Source organism: Canis lupus, chromosome 17 (assembly GCF_011100685.1).
Source record: "Canis lupus familiaris isolate Mischka breed German Shepherd chromosome 17, alternate assembly UU_Cfam_GSD_1.0, whole genome shotgun sequence".
Classification (NCBI taxonomy): Eukaryota; Metazoa; Chordata; class Mammalia; order Carnivora; family Canidae; genus Canis; species Canis lupus.
This window is the reverse complement of record NC_049238.1, coordinates 25,834,856-25,861,039: the sequence shown is the minus strand read 5'-3', so window position 1 is coordinate 25,861,039 and position 26,184 is coordinate 25,834,856. Positions and strand designations below refer to the sequence as shown.

At 35.2% G+C, this 26,184-nt stretch overlaps 1 protein-coding gene across 16 annotated transcripts in view; it reads right to left on the bottom strand.

The window, feature by feature from the left end:
• Positions 1 to 26,184, bottom strand: part of BIRC6 (baculoviral IAP repeat containing 6) — a 230,691-nt gene that overhangs the window by 20,947 nt on the left and 183,560 nt on the right. For 15 of the 16 annotated variants that reach the window (XM_038561234.1, XM_038561222.1, XM_038561223.1 and 12 more), the window contains 4 exons: positions 23,721 to 23,931; positions 9,548 to 9,693; positions 8,785 to 8,895; positions 933 to 1,150 (listed from right to left, as the gene is read on the bottom strand). In XM_038561234.1, the coding sequence (XP_038417162.1) occupies positions 933 to 1,150; positions 8,785 to 8,895; positions 9,548 to 9,693; positions 23,721 to 23,931 (686 nt within the window). Of the gene's footprint in view, positions 1 to 932; positions 1,151 to 8,784; positions 8,896 to 9,547; positions 9,694 to 12,400; positions 12,574 to 23,720; positions 23,932 to 26,184 lie in introns of those variants that run through there. The other variant, XR_005372291.1, reaches the window with a different exon arrangement.

Here is a 26,184-nt window from a genome sequence, read left to right as displayed (position 1 = left end):
GGCACTAGACAATCGGTGACAATTCTGATTTATGGTTGGGGGCTCCATGTTGGGATTTTTTTATTTAGGTACATCATAAGGTTTAACAGAGACACAGGCACAAGTCTGAACTTATGTGGTCCATTTAGTGATACAATACTTCCAGAAGCAATCATTCTATAAGTGGCTAGTGTTTGTAACAAGGAAAAGGTAAGAGTGTGGTCAAATAGGCAGTCTATGAGATTTCTACTAAGAAATTATCCAAAAGAGCAAAACAAAGAAGTAAGCAGGCAAAAAAGCACAATAGGTCTTCAAATCAATGTGTCAATAGTTACAGCCGTGTATCTAAGAAGACAGACTATGGAACCCAGAATTAAATAATAAACGTAAAAAATGGTTTGTCACCATTCCTGTCCCTGTCATGTGTCAAATCTTTTAAATTTTCTTGCTGTAGCAATCACTTAGAATTAAGGCCAGGTCACCACAGTGTTAAAACATAAAGGTGCAGTTATTTATTACTGTACTACCATTACTAATTCACAGATCTTATGGTTCTGTAAATATATGAATTTCCTAGAAAATAAAGAAAAAAAAGATAATCTTGAAGACTAATAGTATAAGACACAAGACAAATATCTTAGGTGACAAGGAAGAAATCTTAACACTTTCATCTACTGACCAACATTAAATCTTTTGATACTAAGCTCTTAAAACTATAGGCTGCATACAGCCTTTACTCAAGAAAGGTATTTTGGTATTTTCTTCTGAACTGTTATTTTGAAGAGCAGTCTCATACACATAGTCTAACATTAAAAAAAGGACTCTTTTCATGAATGTCAAAATGGTCAACAGAATTTTTATTTATTAAAATTCATGTTATTGTTAGTGCTCTGTATGAATATTTGAATAATGACATCAGCTAGAGAGACAAGAGAAGCAGTTGTATGTTCTACCTTCATAATGTCAAGTCGTTCCTCATCACAGCGCACAAACACACTGGAAGAGGATGAAAGAGGCAGTGAGGTTGACAGTGTCACAGCTTCCTGGGCAAGGCGGCGGGCTCGGGCGGCACTGTTTGCATCATTTGCATTTTTCACCTGAGACATGTAGTGGTAATTTACTTTAAAACCCAACTTCCCATCTTCATCCTCAGAAACCATCTCAAATGTATCTAAAAGAAGAAGAAAAGAACACTGAAAAAAAAAAAAAGCACTAGGAATGGAGGATAGTTTTTATACTAACAACAATCGCAAATAAATCTCTAGCCCTTCTTTCACCCCACATGGAGAGGACTGAAGCATGGACGGGAGTGCTGTCAGTGAGACTGTAACAGTGATGTATGGCAGCTGTCACATTTGTGGGGAGCACAGCAGAAGATCCAGAGATCATGAGTCACTGCTGTACACCTGAAATTAGTGGAACACTGTGTGTCAACCATATGCAAATCAAAAAAATTTTAAAACCCCACAAAATGCAGAAGACTGTGAAAAAACAGGAACTATGCATGTTTATGTCACACCTACTGTTGAATGGATGGACTACGCAATGGAAGCAAAAGCAAGAAATGACAGTTTTTTAAAGATTTTATTTTTAAGTAATCTCTACACCCAACATGGGGCCTGAACTCACAATCCTGAGATCAAGAGTATGCTCTACGGACTGAGCCAGGCAGGTATCCCAAGGAAATGATTTTTGTCTACAATGTGAACACACTGATTGGTTATATCAAGTAGCTATGACAATGTAAAGCAGAAGACAATTTATTCTTAATATGAGTGGTATATAATATTTTTGCCAAAATAATTCAGAATACTAAATGGCAAAAAGCATTATTACATTTCAATTTTAAAGACAAGAATAGGTATTTATATATTTCCACTGATTCTGGAATCAGAAAACAAACGTCCTAGGCTGAAGCTTACTCTTTCGTTACTTTTGGAATTTAAGTTAATGGAATAAAAAGAGGATTATTAGGGTAATCTTTTAAGTACTTTGAGAAAATATAATGGGCTAATTCTTAACCATCTATTGAGATAGATTTAGAAAAGACTTAAAGTTATTCTTTACTTAAAAACTCTGTATACAATAGAAAGAAAAAATAGATTTGAACTTCATTTCTAGTTCAGATTATTCCACCCTAACCAGTTAGTTACAACAAAGAGATTTATATAAATTTTAACACTAAATCAAAACGACATACAAGACATTAGAAGCAACAGTAACTTTTTATCTTATGTTCATATAATTCTAAATATATGGAAAAATTTTAGTCTTTTATTATAATTATCATTAATGCACTGAATCTCCCCAAGATCTTTTTTTTTTAATTTTTTTTTTTTTAATTTATAGTCACATACAGAGAGAGAGAGAGAGAGAGAGGCAGAGACACAGGCAGAGGGAGAAGCAGGCTCCATGCACCGGGAGCCCGACGTGGGATCTGATCCTGGGTCTCCAGGATCGTGCCCTGGGCCAAAGGCAGGCGCTAAACCGCTGCGCCACCCAGGGATCCCTCCCCAAGATCTTAATAAGTACAAAGTTCTATGCTAGACTGTTTGGGTTAAATGATAAATAGGAAACTAAATCTGGGGATGCCTAGATGGCATATCGGTTGGGCGTTTGCCTTTGGCTCAGGTCGTGATCCTGGGTCCAGGGATCAAGTCCCACATTGGGCTCCCTGCGAGGAGCCAGCTTCTCCCTCTGCCTTGTCTCTGCCTCTCTCTGAGTTTCTCTCATGAATAAATAAATAAAATCTTAAAAAAAAAAACAAAAACCCTAAATCTGCCTTCAAGTAGTTTATAATCTAGAAAAAGGGAGAAGACCTATAAAAGGTCACAGGTCTGTGTACTCCATGTTTAAAACAGGAGTGCCACAATATTTAATAGCTCTTTCAGAGAGAAAAAGAAACTTCTGGAGCATTTCTTGTGGAAATTATCACAAATTCTATAGGAGTAGAATCTAATCTAAGAAGAAATGTTGAGGGGTGCCTGAATGGCTCAATTGGTTAAGCGTCTGCCGTTGGCTCACGTTATGATCCCAGGGTCCCTGGATCTAGCCACTGTGCTTTAGCAGGGAGCCTACTTCTCTCTCTGCCCCTCCCACTGCTCCCTCATAACTAACTAACTAAATAAATAAATAAATGTTGAAAGCTTTGAAAGCTTACTTTATCATATAGAACATATAACTGTTAACTGATCAAATGTACTGTCTTAGCAAAATTGATATTTCCTGTCAGTAAACTTGTGAACTGGAGTTATTTCACCTGCCCGATTCTGCTGCCTTTCACATACTACAAGAGATAAATTTCCCTTGAATTTTATAAATAGCATCTGCCAGAAACAAACATGGACCCATTCCCATGTCTGGAGGAAAACTTTTCTATAATATATGCATAAGAGAACAGGATCTGCTAATACCAAACTTTTATTACAAGCTTCAATTATGGGCACCTGAGTGGCTTAGCTGGTTGAGAGTCGGACTCTTGTTTTCAGCTTGTGTCATGATCTCAGGATCATTAAGATTGGGCCCTGCAACAACTCTGCTCTCATCACGAATCAGCTTAATATTCTTCCTTTCCCTCTGCTCCTCCCCCTACTCACGTTTGCACGTGCACTCTCTAAATATATAAATAAAATCTTACCAAAAATATTTTCACAAAGTCTTTGATATCCTCTTCAAAAGGTAAAAATTCTCCTTTCCTTGAATATGGGCTAGACTTAGTGACTTACTTCTAATGAATAAAGCAGAAGCAGTGGTATACAACTTCCAAGACTAAATCATAAAAGGCAGTGTGACTTCCTGTTTGTGCTTTCAGAGAAGGTAGATATATGTGAAGATACTTAAGAAGTACTATGGAGAGGCCTATGTGGCAAGGAGCCAAGGCCTCCTAACAACAGCCACATGAGTGAGCCCAAAAGCATAGCCCCCCAAAGCCAGTCACGATTTCATATGATTGCAGGTCCCTCCAAAATCTTGAGAGCAACTTTGTAAGAGACCGTAAGCCAGAACCAGTATGCTGAACCATTTCTGAATTCCGGAGCCATGGAAACTGTGACATAGTTAACATTTTAAGCACCTAAGTTGTGGGAGTAATTTTTAATGCAACAAATACATCATATGGAATAAGTTGATAAAATACTATAGAAACTAACCAGAGTCCAAAATGATATATAAACGGTTTTATTTTTATTTTTTTTAATATTTTATCTATTTATTCATGAGAGACACAGAGAGAGAGGCAGAGACACAGGCAGAGGCAGAAGAAGCAGGCTCCATGCAGGGAGCCCAATGTGGGACTCGATTCCAGGTCCTCAAGATCACACCTGGGGCTGACAGCTGCTAAACCGCTGAGCCACCCGGGCTGCCCAATAAACTGTTTTAGTAATGATTAATCAAATTCACATAAACCAAGCAAAGTATTTGTTTAAAATAATGACAAAAGCGAATTTTTAATAAAGTGCTTCAGAAGTATTGTTAAAAAAAAAAAGATCATGTTAACAGAATAGAGGAATGGACTTAGACGGTCAAAATGAGCAAGGCAAAAGGCTGTAGAATCATCAGAAACTAACCAAACCCCTAATTAAAGTATACAAAGGAGGAGCACCTGGGTGGCTCAGTCAGCTAAGTGTCTGCCTTCAGCTCAGGTGATGATCTCAGGGTCCTGGGATTGAGTCTTCCAGAGCCCCACATCACATTAAGTTCCCCTCTCAGTGGGAGTCTGCTTCTCCCTCTCCCGCCGCCCCCCCCCCCCAAGCTCATTTGCTCATGCGCACGCTCTCTCTCTAATAAATATAAATCTCTATTTCAAAAATATACAAAGGAGAAATCTGCTTGGCATAGATTATGGAAAAAAATTTTTAAGAGAAATACGAATATGGGATCCCTGGGTGGCGCAGCGGTTTGGCGCCTGTCTTTGGCCCAGGGCGCGATCCTGGAGACCCGGGATCGAATCCCACATCGGGCTCCCGGTGCATGGAGCCTGCTTCTCCCTCTGCCTGTGTGTGTCTCTGCCTCTCTCTCTCTCACTGTGTGCCTATCATAAATAAATTAAAAAAAAATTATTAAGAGAAATACGAATAGTATTGTACAATATCAGAACACAAGTGATAGTTGTATTCCAGTGTCTTTAACAGGATTTATAAACTAAAGACTTAACAAAGGAAAAGAAAAAATAATCACTTTTAAAGGATTTCTAAAAAGCCAAAACTAGCTTTTCAATGATAAACTGAGGTTATATAAAATAAGTCAATCTATATAAATTTTTGCCCACCAGGAAGAACATTTTCCCAAGTAGAAGGAAATCCATTTTTGGTTAGAAGAATCAACTCTTCTCTTTCCTCTAACTCTACTCCTGACACCTCTCACTCCTAGCTAATACTCTAACACTGGAGAGGAAATTAAAGTTTGCAAATTATATACCCAAAAGAAAAGCAAAAATGTTGAATAAAAATTCAAAATAAAGAACCTAAAAAGCAAATTCAATCTAGTTATATCCAAAGCCTCTGTGAATAATTATTAAAGATCAGTAAACCCACAGTTCAGCAGTAATAGTGAATCTTATGTGATTTATAAAATGCTATTTAAAATTTTGAAACATGACCATGGACCACTTTTTTTCCCTCTTTATATATAGTTCCAGCAAGTATTAATTGCTCTGTCTAATGGGGTGAGTGGGAAGCAACCAAATGATGTCCTTCTGACATATCTACCTGAGTCATACTAAAAAAGTCTTAGTTTTTCAGGATTTTTTAAAAAAAGATTTTATTTATTTATTTTAGAGAGAGAGAGAGAACACGAGCAGCATGGAGGAAGTGGAAGAGAAGGAGACTCCTCAATGCTAAGACTCTGAGATCGTGACCCGGGTCAAAGGCAGACACTTCACCAAGTGAGCCACCCAGGCACTACAGGATTTATTTTTAAGCTAAGCATGCTTTCAGGGGTTTCCCAAAAGTTACAGTCTACGGACTTGAGGTTTAAAATTCTGTTCCATTCCATTCCACTCTGGAATTCTATTCCAAAAACAGACATTAAAGGTTTCCATAGGGCAGCCCCGGTGGCGCAGCGGTTTAGTGCCGCCTGCAGCCTGGGGTGTGATCCTGGAGACCCAGGATCGAGTCCCACATCGGGCTTCCTGCATGGAGCCTGCTTCTCCCTCTGCCTGTGTCGCTGCCTCTCTCTTCGCTCTCTCTGAATGAATAAATAAATAAATCTTTAAAAAAAATAAAGGTTTCCATAGATATGCATTGTTACCTAGTTGGGGCAACTCAGACTAAATCTCACTCAGAATAAAAACATAATTAGATAGCCAAAAAAGAAGCAGAAAAAGTTTCTTTGTGCTTTTGAATCTGAGGTAAGGGAAGGGGAACAGGGGATAGCTTTTATGGAAAACAGCTTATCACAAAGTGAAAAAGTATACAGAAATGGGAAGCTAAAGATAAACTCATCTAACATCTAATTTTTGCTTCATGCAGACAAAATGGGCAGAGGTATGTATCAAGTACCTCATTTAATGCAATGCTACTAACAATTCTTGACATATCTCCAGTCTACTTCCGCTATTTTGTTCTACATGATATAGTGAATTTAGTTTTAAAAAAGATTTGCAACAAAATACATTAATCAAATTATAACTACAAAGGATTTCATTCGAGAGATTTAAAAAAGTAAGTCTAAAAAAAATAAAAATAAAAATAAAAATAAAAAATAAAAAAAATAAAAAAGTAAGTCTATTGGGCAGCCCGGGGGTCTCAGCAGTTTAGCACCACCTTCGGCCCAGGGCCTGATCCTGGGGACCCGGGATCAAGTCCCACATCAGGCTCCCGGTATGGAGCCTGCTTCTCCCTCTGCCTGTGTCTCTGCTTCTCTCTCTCTCTCTCTGTGTGTGTGTGTGTGTGTGTGTGTGTGTCTCATGAATAAATAAAATATAAAAAAAAAGAAAAAAGAAAAAAAAAAGTAAGTCTATTTAAATTGAGAGTACTTTTCTTGCTCATTGTGATAATGAATGTGGTTATGAGGATCACTTGATCCTTGTATGTGCGTGGCTTTCCCTAGTAATTCTGATGATTCCTTTGTGTGATAGCCCTTGGAGGATGTCTATAATTCATGCCGTATTTATGTAGCATTTATTTTTGGTGTCTTATAACTTTAAAGTTATAATAGAGACTTTTTTTTTTTAAGATTTTATTTATTTATTCATGAGAGACAGAGAGAGAGAGAGGCAGAGACACAGGCAGAGGGAGAAGCAGGCTCCATGCAGGGAGCCCGACATGGGACTCGACCCCAGGTCTCCAGGATTATGTTCTGGGCTGTAGGCGGCGCCAAACCGCTGAGCCACCCAGGCTGCTCGTAGACAATATTTTTGTTACTTTGGTAATCATTTATAGTTATTATACTTTCCTGAATTCAAGTGTTTATTTTTTCTTAAAGATTTATTTATTTATTTACTTATTTATTTATTATTTGCAGGAGAGAGCACACACGCAAACATGTGTGTATGTGGCAGGGGTAGGGGGAGCGGGAGAGAGAGAATCTCAAGCTGACTTATTGCTAGGTGTGAAGACTGACAGAGGGGTTGATCCCACAACCCTGAGATCATGACTTGGGCTGAAATCAAGAATCAGACACCAAACTGACTGAGCCACCCAAATGTCCCCTGAATTCAAGTGTTTATTTTTTATTTTTCTTAAAGATTTTATTTATTTGTTCATGAGAGAGAGAGAGAGAGAAAGGCAGAGACACAGGCAGAGGGAGAAGCAGGCTCCCTGCAAGGAGCCCGATGTGGTACTCGATCTCGGATCTTGGGATCATGCCCTGAGCCGAAGGGAGACGCTCAACTGCTGAGCCACCCAAGCATCCCAATTCAAGTGTGTATTAAACATAATGGTCATAACCTATCAATGTCTGGCACAATTATCCAAAAACATGAATTCCTTGGCAAAACTTACATTCTTTCTGAATAACAGCATATGCACTTCATCTCAATTCTTCCAATCTTAAGATGGTGAACAAGACCTTTCAAAGCTCTGCCTGAGTGCTTTATCATTTTCAGATATATTACTGCATGTGATTTTTATTGCAAACTTAGGAGGTAGGGTAGAGCAAAAGTTAAATGATTTATATGAAAGTTTCAAAGGCACTATGAAAAAATCTATATATTTTTACTCTTGCTTTAATGTTCTTTTTCATATAGCCCAATTCTTTTGGCTGGTTCTCAAGGGTGGAAAAGAGGCACAGACAGTAACAGTTACTAATGGTCATGAGAATTTTGAATTCTGTGTTTATGTATAGGCTAGCATCTGCGGAGATTGATAAGCTCTTTACTTCAGTCTTTACTTGTCAAGAGTTTTAGAATTGGAAAGGCTACAAGTAAACTCTATGTAACTATGTTTTCCAAAGGCAAATCTCTTGGAATTCTAAAATGGTAACAGTAACAGACTTAGTTCAAAGTCCTAGGTCTTAGCTACTTTTACGCCAGGATATATACAGCAATGGAGACGTCTTAAAATCACTTACTGCCTGTTTGTCAAACATTTGATTTTGTTTTTTTCCCCTAGGTTTCTAAAGAATCATGATTTCCACATATAACTAAAATATAGATATAAATTCAGAGATAAAAAGATGGTAAACATTTTTGCATGTGTGCACATATATATCAATATATATGCAGTGCACGAACGCACAAATACATATGATATAACTCAGGGTGCAAGCAAATTTTTAAATCTTTAATTTACTAGGATACATTTCAGTAGCAGTTTTACACAATGTGAAATGAGATTTCAAGAAATGAAGATTAAAATTTCAACTTACCAAACTGTAATTTCTTCATAACAGCCACATATTTTTCTTCAAGTGATTTCAATACTGATAAAGGTTTGGGTTTCATAGCCACCTTCTTTGAATATTCACCTAGTTTTTTTTCTGTTATTTGATATTTCAAGATAAGTAACAAACATACATTATGAAAGATTAAAACAAAAAACAATTAACTTCTAGAGTTCAAACTTTGAATTCCAAAAAGTTACCCAACTCCTTATAATTATCTTCCTATTGTACCATGTAAGAATAAAAGATTTCTTTTTATTTCATAAATGTAACTAATAGGCCTAATCCCTCACCAACTTCAAACCTTAAATTCTTAAAATGTTAGTTTTATCTAACCACACAAAACAGCTGAAATAAAATATATAATACAGATTTATGTATATATCTTATAGATAAGATATGAAAATACTAATTTAAATTCTCACATTGTCTTAATGTATTCTTTCCTATCCAATAGGAGGGCATTTTTCAATTTCATGACTATCAATAGGAAGGAAAAGAAATTGATCATGCGTGCTGTCAGCCTACCAAATCTAGTCTTAATAATCATATATAATAGAAATAAATATTAATAATTAATATCTAATTTTAAAATTAGATACTATTCATGATTAATTTGAAAACCTAACAACAAATTTTTAGGTAAAGGTACGTGCTTTGAAACCATTAGCAGAGAGGAAAGAGAGGCCGTTTAAAGTAAACATCTCTGGAACAAAAGAAAAGCAGCACAAAAGCAGCAGTACTGTACCTTGATTGGCCTGCCGCAAACTGGTAGTGGCTGCATGGACGATCTCGGCAGTCTTCTGGATGTCTGGTACCAGCAGTGTCAGTCCTTCTGGTTCTTGATCAGATGCATCTGGTTTTACTCCTGTTTTAACATTTTCCCTTTTAGATCTGAATTTTTTTTTAATATGGAAAGAAATGCAAGGAAAATTAAGATTTTAGGATTGAAATATAAGTACCTCCATAAATTAAAATGTGGTTAAAAAAATCAAAAGGATAGTATGTATTTCATTTGACACATATATGATATATAGCTGAAAGTGGTTTAAACTAGACGTGTTGCTTCTGAAGTCATACAATAATGCATAGTATAATAAAATTTGGGGTGGGTTTTCTCTTCATATGCAAAAATAAATAAAAATAAGAAATAAACATTGTAGAAACACCATACTTGTGAAAAGACCCAGATACTTGATATGTCCTTGGATCCACACTTTTAAAAACACACTTAAAGTACTTATAAATACCTAAAAGCACAGAAATCACTTCTATTATCTAAAAGTGACAGAGGTGTATCCTCTAAGACTTGGGAGTCATAGGATCATATGTAGTTTTTCACATTAATACTATTTGCATTTCACTCAGAGTAAATGTATTAAACCCCAAGGGGAAAAATAAACAAGTAAAATGCAGGTTCACTGCTAGATTATCTTAGTATAATGTGCTTTTATACATCAGAACTATATTTAAACACTAAGTTTTAGGGCATAATGATTTTAGAGGCATTCTCTATTCAGGATCTAAAATGTACCCCAACCTTATATCAAATTTTATATCATAATAGGATGCACCACAACGTCTCAGTGTATAAGGCATCAAAATGTTTCTTTAAATTTTCTAGATGAATACAGAATTTTAAGAGTCACTGAAGATAACAAGTGAATATCAATATCCTTTTTTCTATTTCAACTCTCAGCACATATTATTTACAAGATAATCATTACACTATTGCTTAGATACTAAAAATTTACATCTTAGATACTAAAATTTACATCTTTGTCAATTCATTAAATAGATTAACTTAATACAAACTGAAATCACATATAAATAAAGGTGTTTAAAATATTCATGCTAAGGTATGACCTAGACTACACATTACTTACTTTTCTAGTTGTATACCTAACCAACGAAACAACTTGGCAATCGTATTAAAACATATTTCACAAAGTGGGCATGGAGCCTTAGAGAACTATACAAAGACTAATAGAAGGTAGAAGAGTTCTTAACAAAATGATATTGTTATTTATATATAAATGAACTGTTCTTTAGCACAAAGACAAAAATCTGCTCAGAAGCAATTCAGTGCTTAACGTTAGGGAGTAATAAGAGGTAAATTAAGAACCACCACTCAGGCGGGTAGCAAGGGTAAACATGTATAGTATTATGCAAGTGTTTTGAACGGACTGCCATAGTGTGTGAAAAAACAAGTATCCACAGATATTTTTAACTGGAAGGTATATTGCCTAACATGGCAAGATGACTTGACTTAATGTGTCACTGGGTTATTGTGTGTTCTCCTATGCTCTTCCTACTTTTCCTGGTATAAGCAGTCACAGAGAACATATGGCCAACTTTCCTTTGCCACTTAGGACCATTTGATAGAGGTTATATATTACATCATTTCAGTCATCAACTTCTGTATATGTACAAGTGTATATGAACATATATGTTTGCATGTATATGTAAGGACAATATAGTAAGTGAACATTTTAGGACTGAAATATTAGGCATTTTAAGTGCTAGAATCAAATAAGATATTGTATCTTTTATAGCTATGAAATAAAGTTGAGATTATAGCTTATAGTGAGTCTGATAATTTTCTTAATAAACATAATTTTGGTAGATAAGCTCAAACAGATTCTCAACTTCTACATTTACCAACAGCTATACGCTGCTTGATAGTATTCCTTTTGAATTTATAAGGATTCTCTCTTCCTGCCAATTATAAATTATTCTCCCTCTAATACCAGGGCTTAAAAAATTCTTAATAGGGCTATTGACCATAATAGGAAAATAATAGTAAGTAGTTTGAAAAAACAGAAGAGTTATGGTTATAGCTATAGCTGTAATAAAGATGATTTCCTAAAACCTGTCATCAAACAGTTGATCCATTGTACGTTCAATGAAGATTTCACTTGAGAAACACATATTGCCAAGCAGAGAAGAAAGATATGGAAGTGAAGCTCATTTTTGCAGAATTAGGGTATTTTCTCCTTGAAGAAGTAAGAATGTCTGGCATGGAGAGTCAACTGCATCAATGCAATTTAGAGCAAGTTATCCTTGGAAAAAGTACTCGTTCTAAATTTCAAGCCCTATACATGAATACCAATTTCCTAATTCCAGTTCTTAAAGATTAGTAGGAGGCATTCCTATTATTACAATAGTTAAAATAGTCAGGATGGTAAATATTATATTTTTTTGACCACCAAATGAGAAAAATACTTAAAAAGTACAAAAATCTACAAAAGATTAAAATATATTTTTTATATCAAACGAGTGAAAGAAATGATCTTACGTATCTCATTTGGAAGATAATGGTTAACTCATAAAACAGGTATTTTAGACCTTTACACCAGGTTCAAATGAGAAATTTTTATGTGAATCATCTTCTTGACAAACACATACAGGAGAAAAAGGAATACCGTCCAAAAGGCAAGAGTACTTCAAATATATGAAGAACACACACTCCCTGCCTAATGAGGACTACAACTAGTCATTGTCTAATATTAAAAACTACAGCCAGTAGGTCTCTTTTCTATAAAAGTTGCAGGTTACTGTCAACCCATATGTAGGCCCAGCTCATGAAAAAAGGCCATACCTTAGCTCACATCCTGAAGTCTGTGGGAAAAGCTATTTGAGTTCAAGGCACCTAGCTGGAAGTAGGTCTTTGAGACTGACAATGGATCCAACATGGTAAAAGCAATCAGCGACGGCCGCTACCATGGTATCCGCTGCTTTGTGCATACGTTGAATCTGGTTGTGATCACTGCCCTGAAGAAATACGAGGAATCAACTGAAGTTTCTACTATTGCACAGAATTATCTGCAAACATTTTCCACTATGCTGTAACTAAACGGCTAACAAATTAAGCAAATTTTGGCTCTGTGACATATAATCTGAACTAGGATGTGAGCAAAATGGGTAAATCTTTCTTGTAAAAACAAAAGAAAAAAAACCCATAACTCAACATTCAGTTATAGTGACCTGCCTCTGCTAACACTATCACCCAAAATAAGTTGGATTTTTGTTAAGACTAAATGCAAAATATCGGAATTATATTCTTTTATAATCTATAAACTGAAAACAGCTTAATAGAGCCATTTTCTTGGTAGAGCTTTAGGAAAGATCATCTCCATTCCCTGCACTCCTAATTCTAAGGTCAAAACTATCACACAATTGAAACAAACATTTAAAAAGCAGAGCCCTGTTGAAGAAGTAATCTGTAGACAATATGCTGAAAATGTCCAGATTCCAGAACTATTAAGAATTAGCATCTTAGAGAAGATTCTAAAACTATAAGCAAATGAAACTTCTATATTTTGCTGTATACCAATGGGTCACATAATACTCCATAGTTCTAAAGCTGTTTGTCAGAGATTAAAGTCTAAAACAAATTAAGATTAAAAATAAGCAGAAAGATTAAAAAATATTACTGTGGAGAACTATTTGCTTCTAATTATCTTCAGAAAACATGAAAATATTCTTGAAATGCACCAGTAAATGGAGCAAAGACTTCTGTAAGATGAATGCTTTCCACTGTAAAAACTTATTTTTAGCTGATTCCCTTTTGTTTTTAAACTCTTTCCAAATGGAAGTACCAGTTTTAGTTTTCAATATGATTGGAAACTCAAACTAAAATCCTATCTTGGGAAGTATAAATGAGCACAATAAGAGAAGGAAATACTCAAAAGAGAGGTATGAGAGGGTTTTAATAATAAATCTTGATTTCTAGATTAAATAAAAATATAAATTTTAGGTTAAACATCACAGGACAAAATGAAGGTACTGTGTACTACTGTGGAGTGGAATAGCCACAAATAATATGCTTCATCAAGAGACAATCCAACTGAGGCAAATAAAACATAGTAAAAACAAATGTTGGCACTGCCATCTCCGTCACTGAGTAAAAGGCTGATGGACTACTAAACCTGTTCAAGGTCATCAACAAAGAAACTTAAAAAAAAAAAAAATATATATATATATATATATGGTTACAACAAATGCTTCCTGGCTATGAAACTAGGCCTCTTTCATTCTGTAAGTGTCAGAAGTAGAGGAAAAAGAGGAGGAACTAGGAAATGTTTTTCCAACAGAAACAAAAGTAGGAGGCTGGAACTGAAATTCTTTGCTAACTGACTGAAGCCCTCAAAGAAATAGCTTAAAGCAATTATAGTAAGAGAATCTGATAGAAAATATGCCTTTTTAAAAGGAGGTCAACTAAATCCTATTGCTTAGACAAAAAGGAATTGGATATTTATACAAGAGAATTCAGTTACTTTTAAATATGATGAACTTCTTCAGGAAGACACTTTGAGATATCTAAGGAAACCAGCAATAAAGGAGGGCCACACTTCAATGCTGTTTAAGAGGAGTGAAATGTCCAGAGCACCTTAAACTCAGCATAGAGGCATTTGTGTTGCATCCTCATTAGCATTTCAGATTATTTGACTGATAGCAAGTCCCTCTTTCAAATTTTTGGTGGAATATCAAATACTAAATATAGTACATAGGATTATTTGCCTACTGGAATCAAGCAGGAAAAGTCCACATGTAAGATTAAAGATAAAACAATTGCCTTTGTTCCTGCTCCAAAAAAGCTACGAAGTGTCACATTTATTCAAAAGTAAAACCAGACTACTATGGCTATACTCTGTGTTTTGAGATAACACAGGTTGGAACAGTGAACAGAAATTCAATTTCACCAGGACTGATATGTAAAAGCTGAAGGGGTAACATCTTCACAGTGTAGACGATTTTGTGGGCAACAGAATGAATTTTCACACTAGACAATTATATTTCAAGTGGAAATGATTATGTGTGTGTGTATAACAGTCTATACTTATATAAAAGTTTAAAGTATGATGTTACACATCCCTTTATTAATGGAAGTGTGTTGCTTTCGAGTTCTTTCATGCTTAAGTCTAAAATAAAATATGGATCAATAACTGGTCATATATGGGGGACTGTTTTTACTTGGTCTTCATTTTCAAAGATTAATTTTAGAGAGATCAAGTGGGAGCCTGTCGTGGGACTTAGCTCACAATGGTGAAATCATGAACTGAGAGGTAATCAGAGTCGGAGGCTTAATGGACTGAACCACTCAGGCGTCCTGCTTATTCTTTAAATATCAAGTACTGCTATATAAATTCTCTTTTAGATTTTGAGAGAGAGAAAGAGAGAGAGAGAGAGAGAGAGAGAGAGCAGAGAGAGGGGGGAAGGGCAGAGGGAGAAAGAGAAAACAGGCTCCCCTGGCTCAGCAGGGAACCAGACTCTGGGCTCAATGCCAGAACCCTGAGATCATGACCTGAGTCGGAAGGCAGATGCTTAACTGACTGAGCCACCCAAGTGCCCCTAATTCTTTCTTGACAAGGGAGTTAAAGATACTAGAAATATAAGGTATATTAAATAGCAATAAAAGTCAGGAGATGAAAAAATAAGAGGGTATGTGGGGGATAGGGAGAGGCTTTTTACAACATAGAGAAAACAATTTTATCACCTCAACACTACCCTAATTTATGCAAGTTGATACCAAATCAGTTTGAAAAGACACTAGAGGAAAAATTCATATACCAGTAACTGAGAAATTTTCAGGAGTGCTTTACATTAATTCGTTTATGTTTATGTAACCATCAAATGGTTAAAGCTGACTCACTCTTCACCTAAGTGATAATTATATAAAGTTGCTCCCTGCTCATGTACTAGAGAGACCAAAAAACAGTGAGGCTTAGGTTTACTTCAGTAATTTAGCAATTACTACTTAGGCACAACTCAAATGCTATGCACATCTAATGAAATATGCTGCCTTTTAATGGCCTATCATGACTTGAAAATTCTGAAAATTCTTCAGGGTAATGAAAAAAGATGAGTAAAGGGAAGTATCAGAAAAACTGTGTAGAATTTACATTATTAAATATATTTTTATAATTATTAAAAACAAAATTTTCAATTAGAAAATAACTTTACTTCACTGTCAACATTTAAAAAATTATATATCCTGAATATCTAAAGCTGCTTCAGAAACAAATCCACCTCCCCAATTTCTAATTATTCACTAATGCACAAACTGAATTGTTCTTTGGAAGATAAGTTTAACTTAGCGGATAAATATATTTGACTGGGACATAGGAGATATGAGTTATCACAGGTCTGTCATTAAGCATCAGAGAACCCAGATCAAATCACAGTATTTATGGACCTTATTTTCTTTCATTTCATTTATAAAAAGAAGGATCCGAACTACCTGAGTTCCAAAGGGTCCACTTATAATAAAGAAGATGAGATAAATATATATACAATGAACTACTACTCAACCATAAGAAAAGAAATGAATTCTTGCCATCTGCAAGGCATGGATGGAACTAGAGGGTATTATGCTAAGCAAAGTAAGTCGTCAATTAGAGAAAGACAATTATCTATGATCTCACTTATATATGGAATTTAAGAAATGAAACAGGATCATAGGGGAAGAGAGGAAAGAATAAAACAAGATAAAATCATAGACAATGAAACTCTTAATTACAGGAAACAAACAAACAAACTCACTGGAGGGGAGGGAGGTGGGGGAATGGGGTAACTGGGTGGTGGACATCGAGGAGGGCACATGATGTAATGAGCACTGAGTGTTATATAAGACTCATGAATCACTGACTTCTATCTCTGAAAATAATAATACATTATGCATTAATTGAATTTAAATTTTAAAAAGTGCATTTGGTAAAATGAGTAACATCAAAAAGTCTTCATATGAAAAGGCTGTCATTCATAATATTTAAGGAAGAGTAAAAAAAAATAGAAAAAAGTAGAATGTGCAAATTAAAGTCTACTACTTTAAAAACTTAGAATTATTACCATTTATCGATAGACATTCTTTTTTTAAAGATTTTATTTATTTATTCATGAGAGACAGAGAGAGAGAGAGAGAGAGGCACAGAGACACAGGCAGAGAGAGAGACAGAGGCAGAGACACAGGCAGAGGGAGAAGCAGGCTCCATGCAGGGAACCTGATGTGGGACTCGATCCCAGGTCCCCAGGATCACGCCCTGGGCCGAAGGCAGGCGCAAAACTGCTGAGCCACCCAGAGATCCCACCTATAGACATTCTAATATATTTTAAATCACTGTTTGGTGCTAATTTAAAAATATCTATTCTCTAAAAAAAAAGTCTCCTTATAGCTCTAAAATCTACAGATAACATGGGACAGCTTACTTATTGCAATGTGCACAGAAGGATTTGTTACAAACCAAATCTTACTCAGCAAGACACTTCGAATTCTGCAATTCAGAATGCTTGAAATACTGTTTGAGATAAAGACAGTGGAGACTGTCCGGAAACGTAAAGCTCATATAATGTAATCTGATAAAGAATAATCATTGCATATTGTTATGTGATACTGTGGAGACGGAAGTATTAAATCAATTTATAATTTTTTTGTTAATCCCTTAAATAGTAGAATAAGTTGTATTTTGGCATTTGAGCAAAGTGTTTTTCAAGATCCAGCTAAGCCTCTAGCCATTCTACACACATGAAGCCTAAGTGATCAATGAACTATTCTGATAAGAGGTAGCGATGGTGTATCTGAAGTAAAGGGCAATGGACTTGTCTTTCTTCATAAAAATTTTGTTTTTAATAATGAGCATCATAGGCATCAAGAGACTGGGGAGTGACATACCAGATTTATAACCTATTAGTAAGTTTTTTTTTTCAATTTTTATTTATTTATGATAGTCACACACAGAGAGAGAGAGAGGCAGAGACACAGGCAGAGGCAGAAGCAGGCTCCATGCACCGGGAGTCCGACGTGGGATTCGATCCCGGGTCTCCAGGATCGCGCCCTGGGCCAAAGGCAGGCGCCAAACCGCTGCGCCACCCAGGGATCCCTATTAGTAAGTTTTTAATGTTAAACTCTTTTTTTTCTTTTTTTAAATATTTTATTTATTTGACAGAGAGCACAAGCAAGGGGAGCAGCAGGCAGAGGGAGAGGGAGAGGGAGAAGCAGGCTCTCCACTAAGCAAGGAGCACAACTGAGGCACAATTCCAGGGTAATTCTCAAGAAAAAAGAAAGGAAATCAATAAAAGCACAGAGGCCGAAACACAAATACTATACTAATCAAAATTATTTCACACTGGCAGAACAAAAGGCATGCGAGGAATACTCTGGCGTTCTGCCTGCCTAAGTCATCAATCTGACAGTTAACGATAATTTGTTTTCATCAGATTCTGACCCCCTATAATTGGTACAAAATTAAGTGGCAGTGACTCTGGATTAATGCATCAATGAATACCTATCACAGTCTGTCTTTGGCAAGTGGGTAAGTAACTCTGCTGACACCTTGCATGCATTTTTGTCTTCTATTTGATAAACGTGCTCTCTTGTTCTCAATGCGTTTCCTCACCATCTCTCTAGCTCTTTTGGTCCCTGAGGAACTATTTCTTTCCACTGCTTGTAGGCCTAAATATTAAAAAGTATTAAACACAAAAGTCACTAAATCACAAAACTGAAGGGAAAAAGCTAGAAATTAAGACTTTATGAATAAAATAAACAAGAAGCCAGGAATTTTTTCTCATTAGTCAAGAAAGAAAGGATTACCAGAAAGACAAGAGTGTTTATGATTAGGAAAATTTGTAATCACCAACAAGGGATTTAATTCCACTTAGAGTGTAAGCCCTGTATTTATGTGTGCATAAATATTCAACTCTTTTTGCTTCACAGGCGCCTAGGATAGCAGTGGACAAGCAAAGGAAATGGAGCTCTTTATCATTTTGGAAGTCCTCTGTTCTTTCTACCAAAGCGATTACTAAGGTGGCTTTTGAACAATGTCTCTGAAATAAAGTAATAAGCTACCTTAAATGACTGAGGCAAAGTTAAATATAACCAATATTGATAGTTTAATTAGCCATTTCCCCATTTTTTGGTGAAATTATTATAAAAAATGTCAAAGGAACAAGAAAGAAATACAAAATTTCCGGATGAAAGCATCCTGAAATGCTCCAATACTGTGTAGGTTTTAAGTGATAGATCATGGAAGAAAATGGCCTAAGTAGAAAATTACATTTAACCTTATAGGCACAGCTGTTTTCAGATGGCTACACAATTAATGGACAAAACATGTCATCTACATTTTAAAAAATCAAATCCCGAAAAAATTTCTGATGACTAATTACCTTTAATCTTGTCTATTTCAGTTGGAAAATGTTGAATATAAAATTCTCTATTTGGAAGTGATACTTTTGCCTATTCTTTTGTGCTTCCAAAAGGGAACGTTATTCATGATTTAATGCTTACTAACAGTCAAAAGCAATAATAATCAATTTGTCTATGTTAACCATTAGACTCAAATCAGCTCTATACAGTTACATATTGTGAATCTTGAAAGGACAGGTTAAGGAAGGTGGTGGATAGTAAAAATATAGAATCATGAATAAAAGAATATTAAAATAGTATTGACTTTAGGAAGTTTAATGTACAGTAAATATTTAACAACTGCCTGGGGAATGGTCAACTTTAAGTCAGAAAAGAGGGATATTATAAACCAGAAGTACTACATTCATTCTCTAGTGCTCTGGTTTACATCAAATATCAACCCCACCAGAGTACTACATTACTCATCAAACTATCCCATAAGAAATCATCATTTTATTAGGGTATAATTATAATTGAAGGGCATTTGAAACACATCTTAGAGTCTATTTTTTCAAAACTTAAAATTCAGAAGCTACTTTTTAGATATATGTATGTGTGGACATTGATGGGAGATGAATATATAATTATATCTCATACACATAATAGCAAAAAATCACTAATCATAGAACTACTAGGCATAAAAGGCATTCCTGTGGGGTTGTGCCACTGTGGCAACAACTCTAGTTCCTCCTCTTAGCAGTCATTCTTGCTCAAGGCTTAGGGTATATAGATAAAGTTGGGTGATGAAATCTGATCTCTGAAATCCTTTCAGTAGCTTATCACCACACTTAAGAGTAAGTAACCGTAAATACACCCTTTCTCAACTTCTAACTCCTGCTTTTCTCTTCAGCCTCATCTCCCACTCATCTACCATACCCAGTCATACAAAATTTCTTTAGGTTTCCCTGAATATGTGATACTTTCTTTCATTGCTAACATTATTCTCAGTTTGGTATATCAACGAATGACCTACTTTATTTAGCTAATTCTTATTTTTTAGGTCTCCAAATCAGGTTTGATTCTTCAGTAATATCTTATTCTTCTAATATGCCATGTACTGTGTAATTAAAACTGTCTAGTTATTGTTTACCTCATTTATCTGTCAGTCCCTTAGAAAAAGGATCCAATTTTCCTGCTATGCTCTCATGAACATTCAACAAGCAATCTGCTAAATGAACAAATCAGACAGGCTCTTGTGACCAGGCCAGCTCTCTGCTATCTAAATACAATCACAGATTTCAAGATTTTATTTATTTGAGAGAGACAGCAAGAGAGAGCAGAAGCAGGGGGAAGAGGGAGAAGCAGGTTCTCGCCTGAGCAGGGAGCTCAACACAGGGCTGGATTCCAGGACCCTGGGATCATGATCTGAGCTGAAGGCAGACGTTTAACCGACTGAGCCAGCCAGGTGCCCCAAACACAAACTTCTAACACACAAGTCTGGCAATATCCAGGTCAATTATCTGCCTTTACAGTTTCTTAACAGTAACTTTCTGTTTCCTCTTACAGAAAGTTTCTAGCGTGGTTGGGGGCTGAGTCATAATCTCCTTCACTCTTTGAATTTTGAGGTCAAAATCAATTAGCGACAGAATAATCTCAATCAGGTTATTCCTAGCAGGAAAGTAAACTTCCCTTCAGCACTGGATCAAAACATTTCAATTCTCTCATCCACAATAAGAAGACAAAAATTGTATAAAGATATAAAGGAGACATAATTTAAATGAAATGAACCACAATTATCAACTAGAGACCTTTTGCAGAGCACACAGCAAATCTATTTTTTATTTAAGATACCAAATGGTTAAACATATTAAAATTTCATTTGAAGGGAAAATTACTGCCCTTTGTGTATGCTTGGTTTAAAAAAAAAAGAAAAAGGAACAAATGAGAAGTTAAAAAGGAAAGAAGCCAATAAGGTATATAATTAGTAAACAAATACTAGCTCTCACTTAAGAAGAAAAAAAGAAAAACTATACTAAAAAGATGTACTTTATTCACCCTTACATTTATTACTGAGGGCAGAGATAAAAATAATGTAAAAATTTTCTGAGCTGAAATACACGTATACATTACTTTCAAGGCCATACCTCTAAGCTCTGATAATACAACAAGGCTTACCCAGAAATGATCAATGAACAGAACATATTTGCCTTGACCATTCTCAAGAGTATACTAGGTTTTTAAAAAAATACAGATGGGCTGGGGTAGGCAGGTAGGGGGAGGGGAAGTTTTATACTTTCAGACAGTGTTAAAATTAAACTTAGCCAATTTCTGTGGGTATGAAGTCTATAAGGAAAGTGGACTATGCTGATCTCTTTATCAGAGTTCTATTATAATGAAAATATGAAAAGAAATACATCTTTAGTCCTGATAGGCTGGAAGATAATATATTTTATCCTCTCACTCTATGAAGTGGAAAATGAATTCTCGATGTACCAAATGTTGAAAGGCAAGTAGAGATGTTATAACATGTATGTCTTTGATGGTTTCCTTTTCTAACACAGGTTGTAAAATATAATACATATCATGAATAGTCCTAAGAATATTCAAATCCTATGGTAAAACTCACTAACATTGTTACTTTATCACTAAAACAAGTTATTAAAAGGTTACTGTACAGTCACTGTAAAGATAAAATAAAACAAACTGAATAATCATTATGATCTTTACATGTATGTTTCATTGGTACAGGATTTAGAAGCCTGAAGTGCCATTTTTCTTATTGAAGAAGGAAAGAATGTGAAGAGTAATTTTTTCCAGTAGAAAAGGAGGAAAACAAAAAGCTCCAATTAAATGAAAGTCAGTTACCCTCTATCTGAAATTGTATTTTATAGTGAATCATCAATATATTTTATACAGAAGTCAAGTTTACTTTTAAAAAATTATACTGCATATATTATGGAAACAGGAAATATATTAACTTAGGAAAAGCAACAAAAAAGGTGCTCTAAGTACACAAAGCCCATTCACTGCAATAAGTATCTTCCATAATTACCTTAGAATTCAATACAGTATAACACCATTTTTGCAGGATCCAACAGAAATTATAACTTAAGGAAATATATAATATAAAGAGTTGTTCTTATTTTAATGGTCTTACTGTCACATACCACCATAAATTTGTGATATTATTTTTAATAAAAGTTAATTATGACTACATTCCACATCTTCACACAATTTTTTCATCCAAGAAATAAAATTTTCCTGGGAAAAAACACTCAACGTTTCATATATTTTCAATTTTGTTATCAATTAGTACTATACACCTCAAAACGCAGTAAGATGAGGTACAGAAACACAGGACAAGATTCCCCTAAAAATATACACAAGGGCAATTTCAAAGCTTTGTATATTTTATATTATTTTGTCAAGAAATATGTTTATTATACAGTAAGGAACAGAGATTGCCAGGGTACAGACTGGATGTTCAATGAGACATTAGCTCAATTTGAGGATTAGACCCTCAGTTCAATTATGACATGACACTATTTTTAGGTATGCCAGCCGCCTACATTTCTTGTTAAGATTTTTGCCGTGATGAATGATGGGACCATACATCATATTCTCTTCTCTATAACACAAATAATCTTCCATCAAAGATTATATACCTTTACGTATTCCTTCCCTGGTAAAAGAATAGTATGAACCTACAGGTTTTTATGTTTCTACCAACTGCCTCTTCTTTAATCTTTTATCCAAGTCACAATTCTTAACTGCCTGGCAGTGAGTCACAACCTTTTAAAGCGATAGTGAGTACAAAAAATAAATAAGTACAAAATTACTGCAACAGAATAAAGAAAAAAATTACTTTTTCAGTGACCAATTCTCTGCCATCATTTGATGTATATCGTGTTTCTCCAATTTTAGTATTTTAATAAAAAAAATAAGTGAAAATAGGTAGAACAAATACATTGTCAAGATGGTAAAGAAGATTATCTGATTCAAAAGACCACTGCCAAAAGAATAAATTTCCACTGGCAGTATAAATACCTTAAAAATCAAAATTTCATTAAATGACAACCACTGAACAGATTCTGCTAAGAACAATTTTTACTACGTTACTTAAAAGGAGTTTTTGTAAACATCTGAATCTAATGAGGTATAAACCTAAGCCAAAAATTCATTTAACAAATTTACCAAGAAGATAAATATTAACTTTACTATAAATACAACAAAACTGAATCCTCTCACTTCTAAAAAAGATTATAGCATGAACAGTATCATATATCAAAATGAAACAGAAGTAATCCATAAACCCAACAATTCTATTTCTATGAATCTACTGTGTGGGGATTTGTACAAGCTTCAAAAGATGTATGTCTGAGGTTATAAACAGAAAATAACCCAAATGTCCACTAATAGATGATTAAGTAAAATATAGGAATCTACAATGAGTAACGGCAGTATTAAGAATATGTCAGCTAGTATGTATTTATTGGTGCTAAAACGTGTCTTTGGTCTCAGTACTGACTAAAATGAGCATCCATCTGTATACTAGGTACAATATAACAAAATTTAAGATAAACTCCAAACCTATACCTGTTAAGACTACACAAGGAGAAGTCTGATAAGCCATTGTAATAAATGTTTCTGTAGGATTTGGTGGATATTTTTTTCTTTGTAGTTTAGATCTTGCTTGTATGCATGTGTGCTTAATCAACATATGTCATTTAAAAAACACAAAGCTATTTTAAAAAGACTGGTAGAAGCACAATCAAGAGAAATGAACCAAGTATACTACCTTAAACGGTTGGTGTAGGTATCAACACAGGTCTTCATTTTGGCTAACAATGTACCAACAGAAGTTTGACATTCTGACTGTTCCTCTTCCTCTTCACCGTTCTCTGTAGAAAGAGGCAGCAGTAGGGGCACCATGGACGTACAAGAAGCAATGGCCCGGAGCAATTCCAGCAGAGCTCGATAGAGTGGCACATGTCTTGCCATGTCAAGAACTGTAAGAGGTAAAGGGGAAAGCATAAAATGAGAACATGTACAATTACAATGTAAAAGTTAAGTCCACACAGCCATATAACTTCTACTCAGACCTTTTTTTTTCTTTTTAAGATTTTATTTATTTTGAGAAAGAGAGAAAGAGCACACACACGAGCAAGTGGGAGGGGCAGAGGGAGAAAGAGAATCTCAAGCAGATGCCTGGTTAAATGCAGAGTCTGACATGGGGCTGAATCACACGACCCTGAGATCATGACCCAAGCCAAAATCAAAAGCTGGACACTTAACCATCAAAGCCACCCAGGTGCCCTGCTCGCTCACTCACTCTTTCTTTCAAATAAATAAATCTTAAGAAAAGAAAGAAAGAAAGAAAGAAAGAAAGAAAGAAAGAAAGAAAGAAAGAAAGAAAGAAAGAAAGAAAGAAAGAAAGAAAGAGAGAGAAAAAGAAAAAGAAAAAAAGAAAGATAGATAGATCTGACTCTGCTCAGTGGGGAGTCTACTTCTCCCTTTCCCTCTGTCCCTCTTCCCTGCTTGTACTCTCTTGCTCACTCTCAAATAAATAAATAAATAAATAAATAAAATCTTAAAAAAAAAAAAAGACTAAATAGCCCACATAATACTTTATAGCCAAAATTCATTAGTAATGAAATGGAATTTTATTTTCAAAATTAAATTGAAATGACAAAGCCACTATAGCTCAGGCAAAATAAAATGATATGATCATAGTTTATCAAAGGTATATAATTCAGTAGATCAACTTGTTAGAAAAAAAGAGTTAACTAAGATTTTTTTAAGGATTTCATTTATTTATTTGACAGATAGCAAGGGAGCACAAGCAGGAGGAGTGGCAGGCAGAGATAAAGGGAATAGCAGGCTCCTCCACTGAGCAGGGAGTCTGATACAGGGCTTGATCCCAGGACTGTGGGATCACAACCTGAGCCAAAGGCAGACACTTAACTGATTGAGCCACCCAGATGCCCCTATACTAACTTGTAATAATTACTAGTTCAAATGAAGTGTTTTCTTAAAACTACATGCATCCAAGAATGAATTCCCTACTCTAAGAAAATGTACTACTTCTAAGGCTTTTATAAGTTCTTTTGTTAGGTTTTGTGGGTTTTTTCCAACTTCCAACATGATTTTGTGAATTGTGTTAAGATAAAGAGCTAACAACATTTTTCCTTCATTTTCTTTTTTTTTAAAGTAAGCTCTATGCCCAGTATGGGGTTTCTGGTAAGAAAAAGAAAAAGGTTTACTACATTACTTAAAAGGAGTTTTTGTAAACATCTCAGGTCTCAGGACCCTGAGATCAAGAGTCACCATGTTCAATCGACTGAGGCAACCAGGTCCCCTTAACAATTCTTTTTTTCTAATGCCAGATATTAAATAAAGTTATTCCATAAATATTCACTGAAAACATGCTGCTAGATAGGAGGAGAATACAGCAGTGAAGAAAATAAACAAAATCCCTCCCCTAGTGTAGCTTACATTCTAAATAGAAAAGGACAAATGAGTAAAATTTTCTTCAGATGCTAATAGGTACTCTACTACACAAAAGATTGAAATGGGGAAGGAGAATTGAAGGAGGAACCACCAGTACTGGGATTAGAGTATGGAGGGATGAAGCATAGGAATCCTGAACTTTATGTGGCAACTGATTAAAACAGTAAAATTAGTTGTGATGGTCTGAAGACAAACAGGGAGGCTGTTTAGAATGATGGAGGAGTAGGTCCACATTTTCACACCTTCCAACAGTGATGCAGAAGACAGGGGTAGAAAAGTATGACTGCTTGTTCTTGCCTTATTTGAAATTTTACCTTCTATCTTAATCATATATAAAATTTTCATACATACTTGGTTATATTTAAAGTCTCTTTTCCAACCCATGGCCCTAATACTACTACTTTCTATAATTTTATAGTATAACATAGTATACTCTACTTTTCAAGAAAATTCAGTTAAAACCCAAAGTTATTAATCAATAGGCATAAAACCTGACATTAATACTTGTGAGGATACAAGAAAGCCAGACTTATATAAACAGGTGGATATGCAACTTGGTAACCAATTTGGCATTATTTTTAAAAATTTTATTTATTTATTCATGAGAGACACAGAGAAAGAGGCAGAGGGAAAAACAGGCTACATGCAGGGAGCCCAATGTGGTACTTGATCCTGGGACAGCGGGATCATGCCCTGAGCCAAAGGCAGACCTCAACTGCTGAGCCACCCAGGCCTCCCAATTTGGCATTATT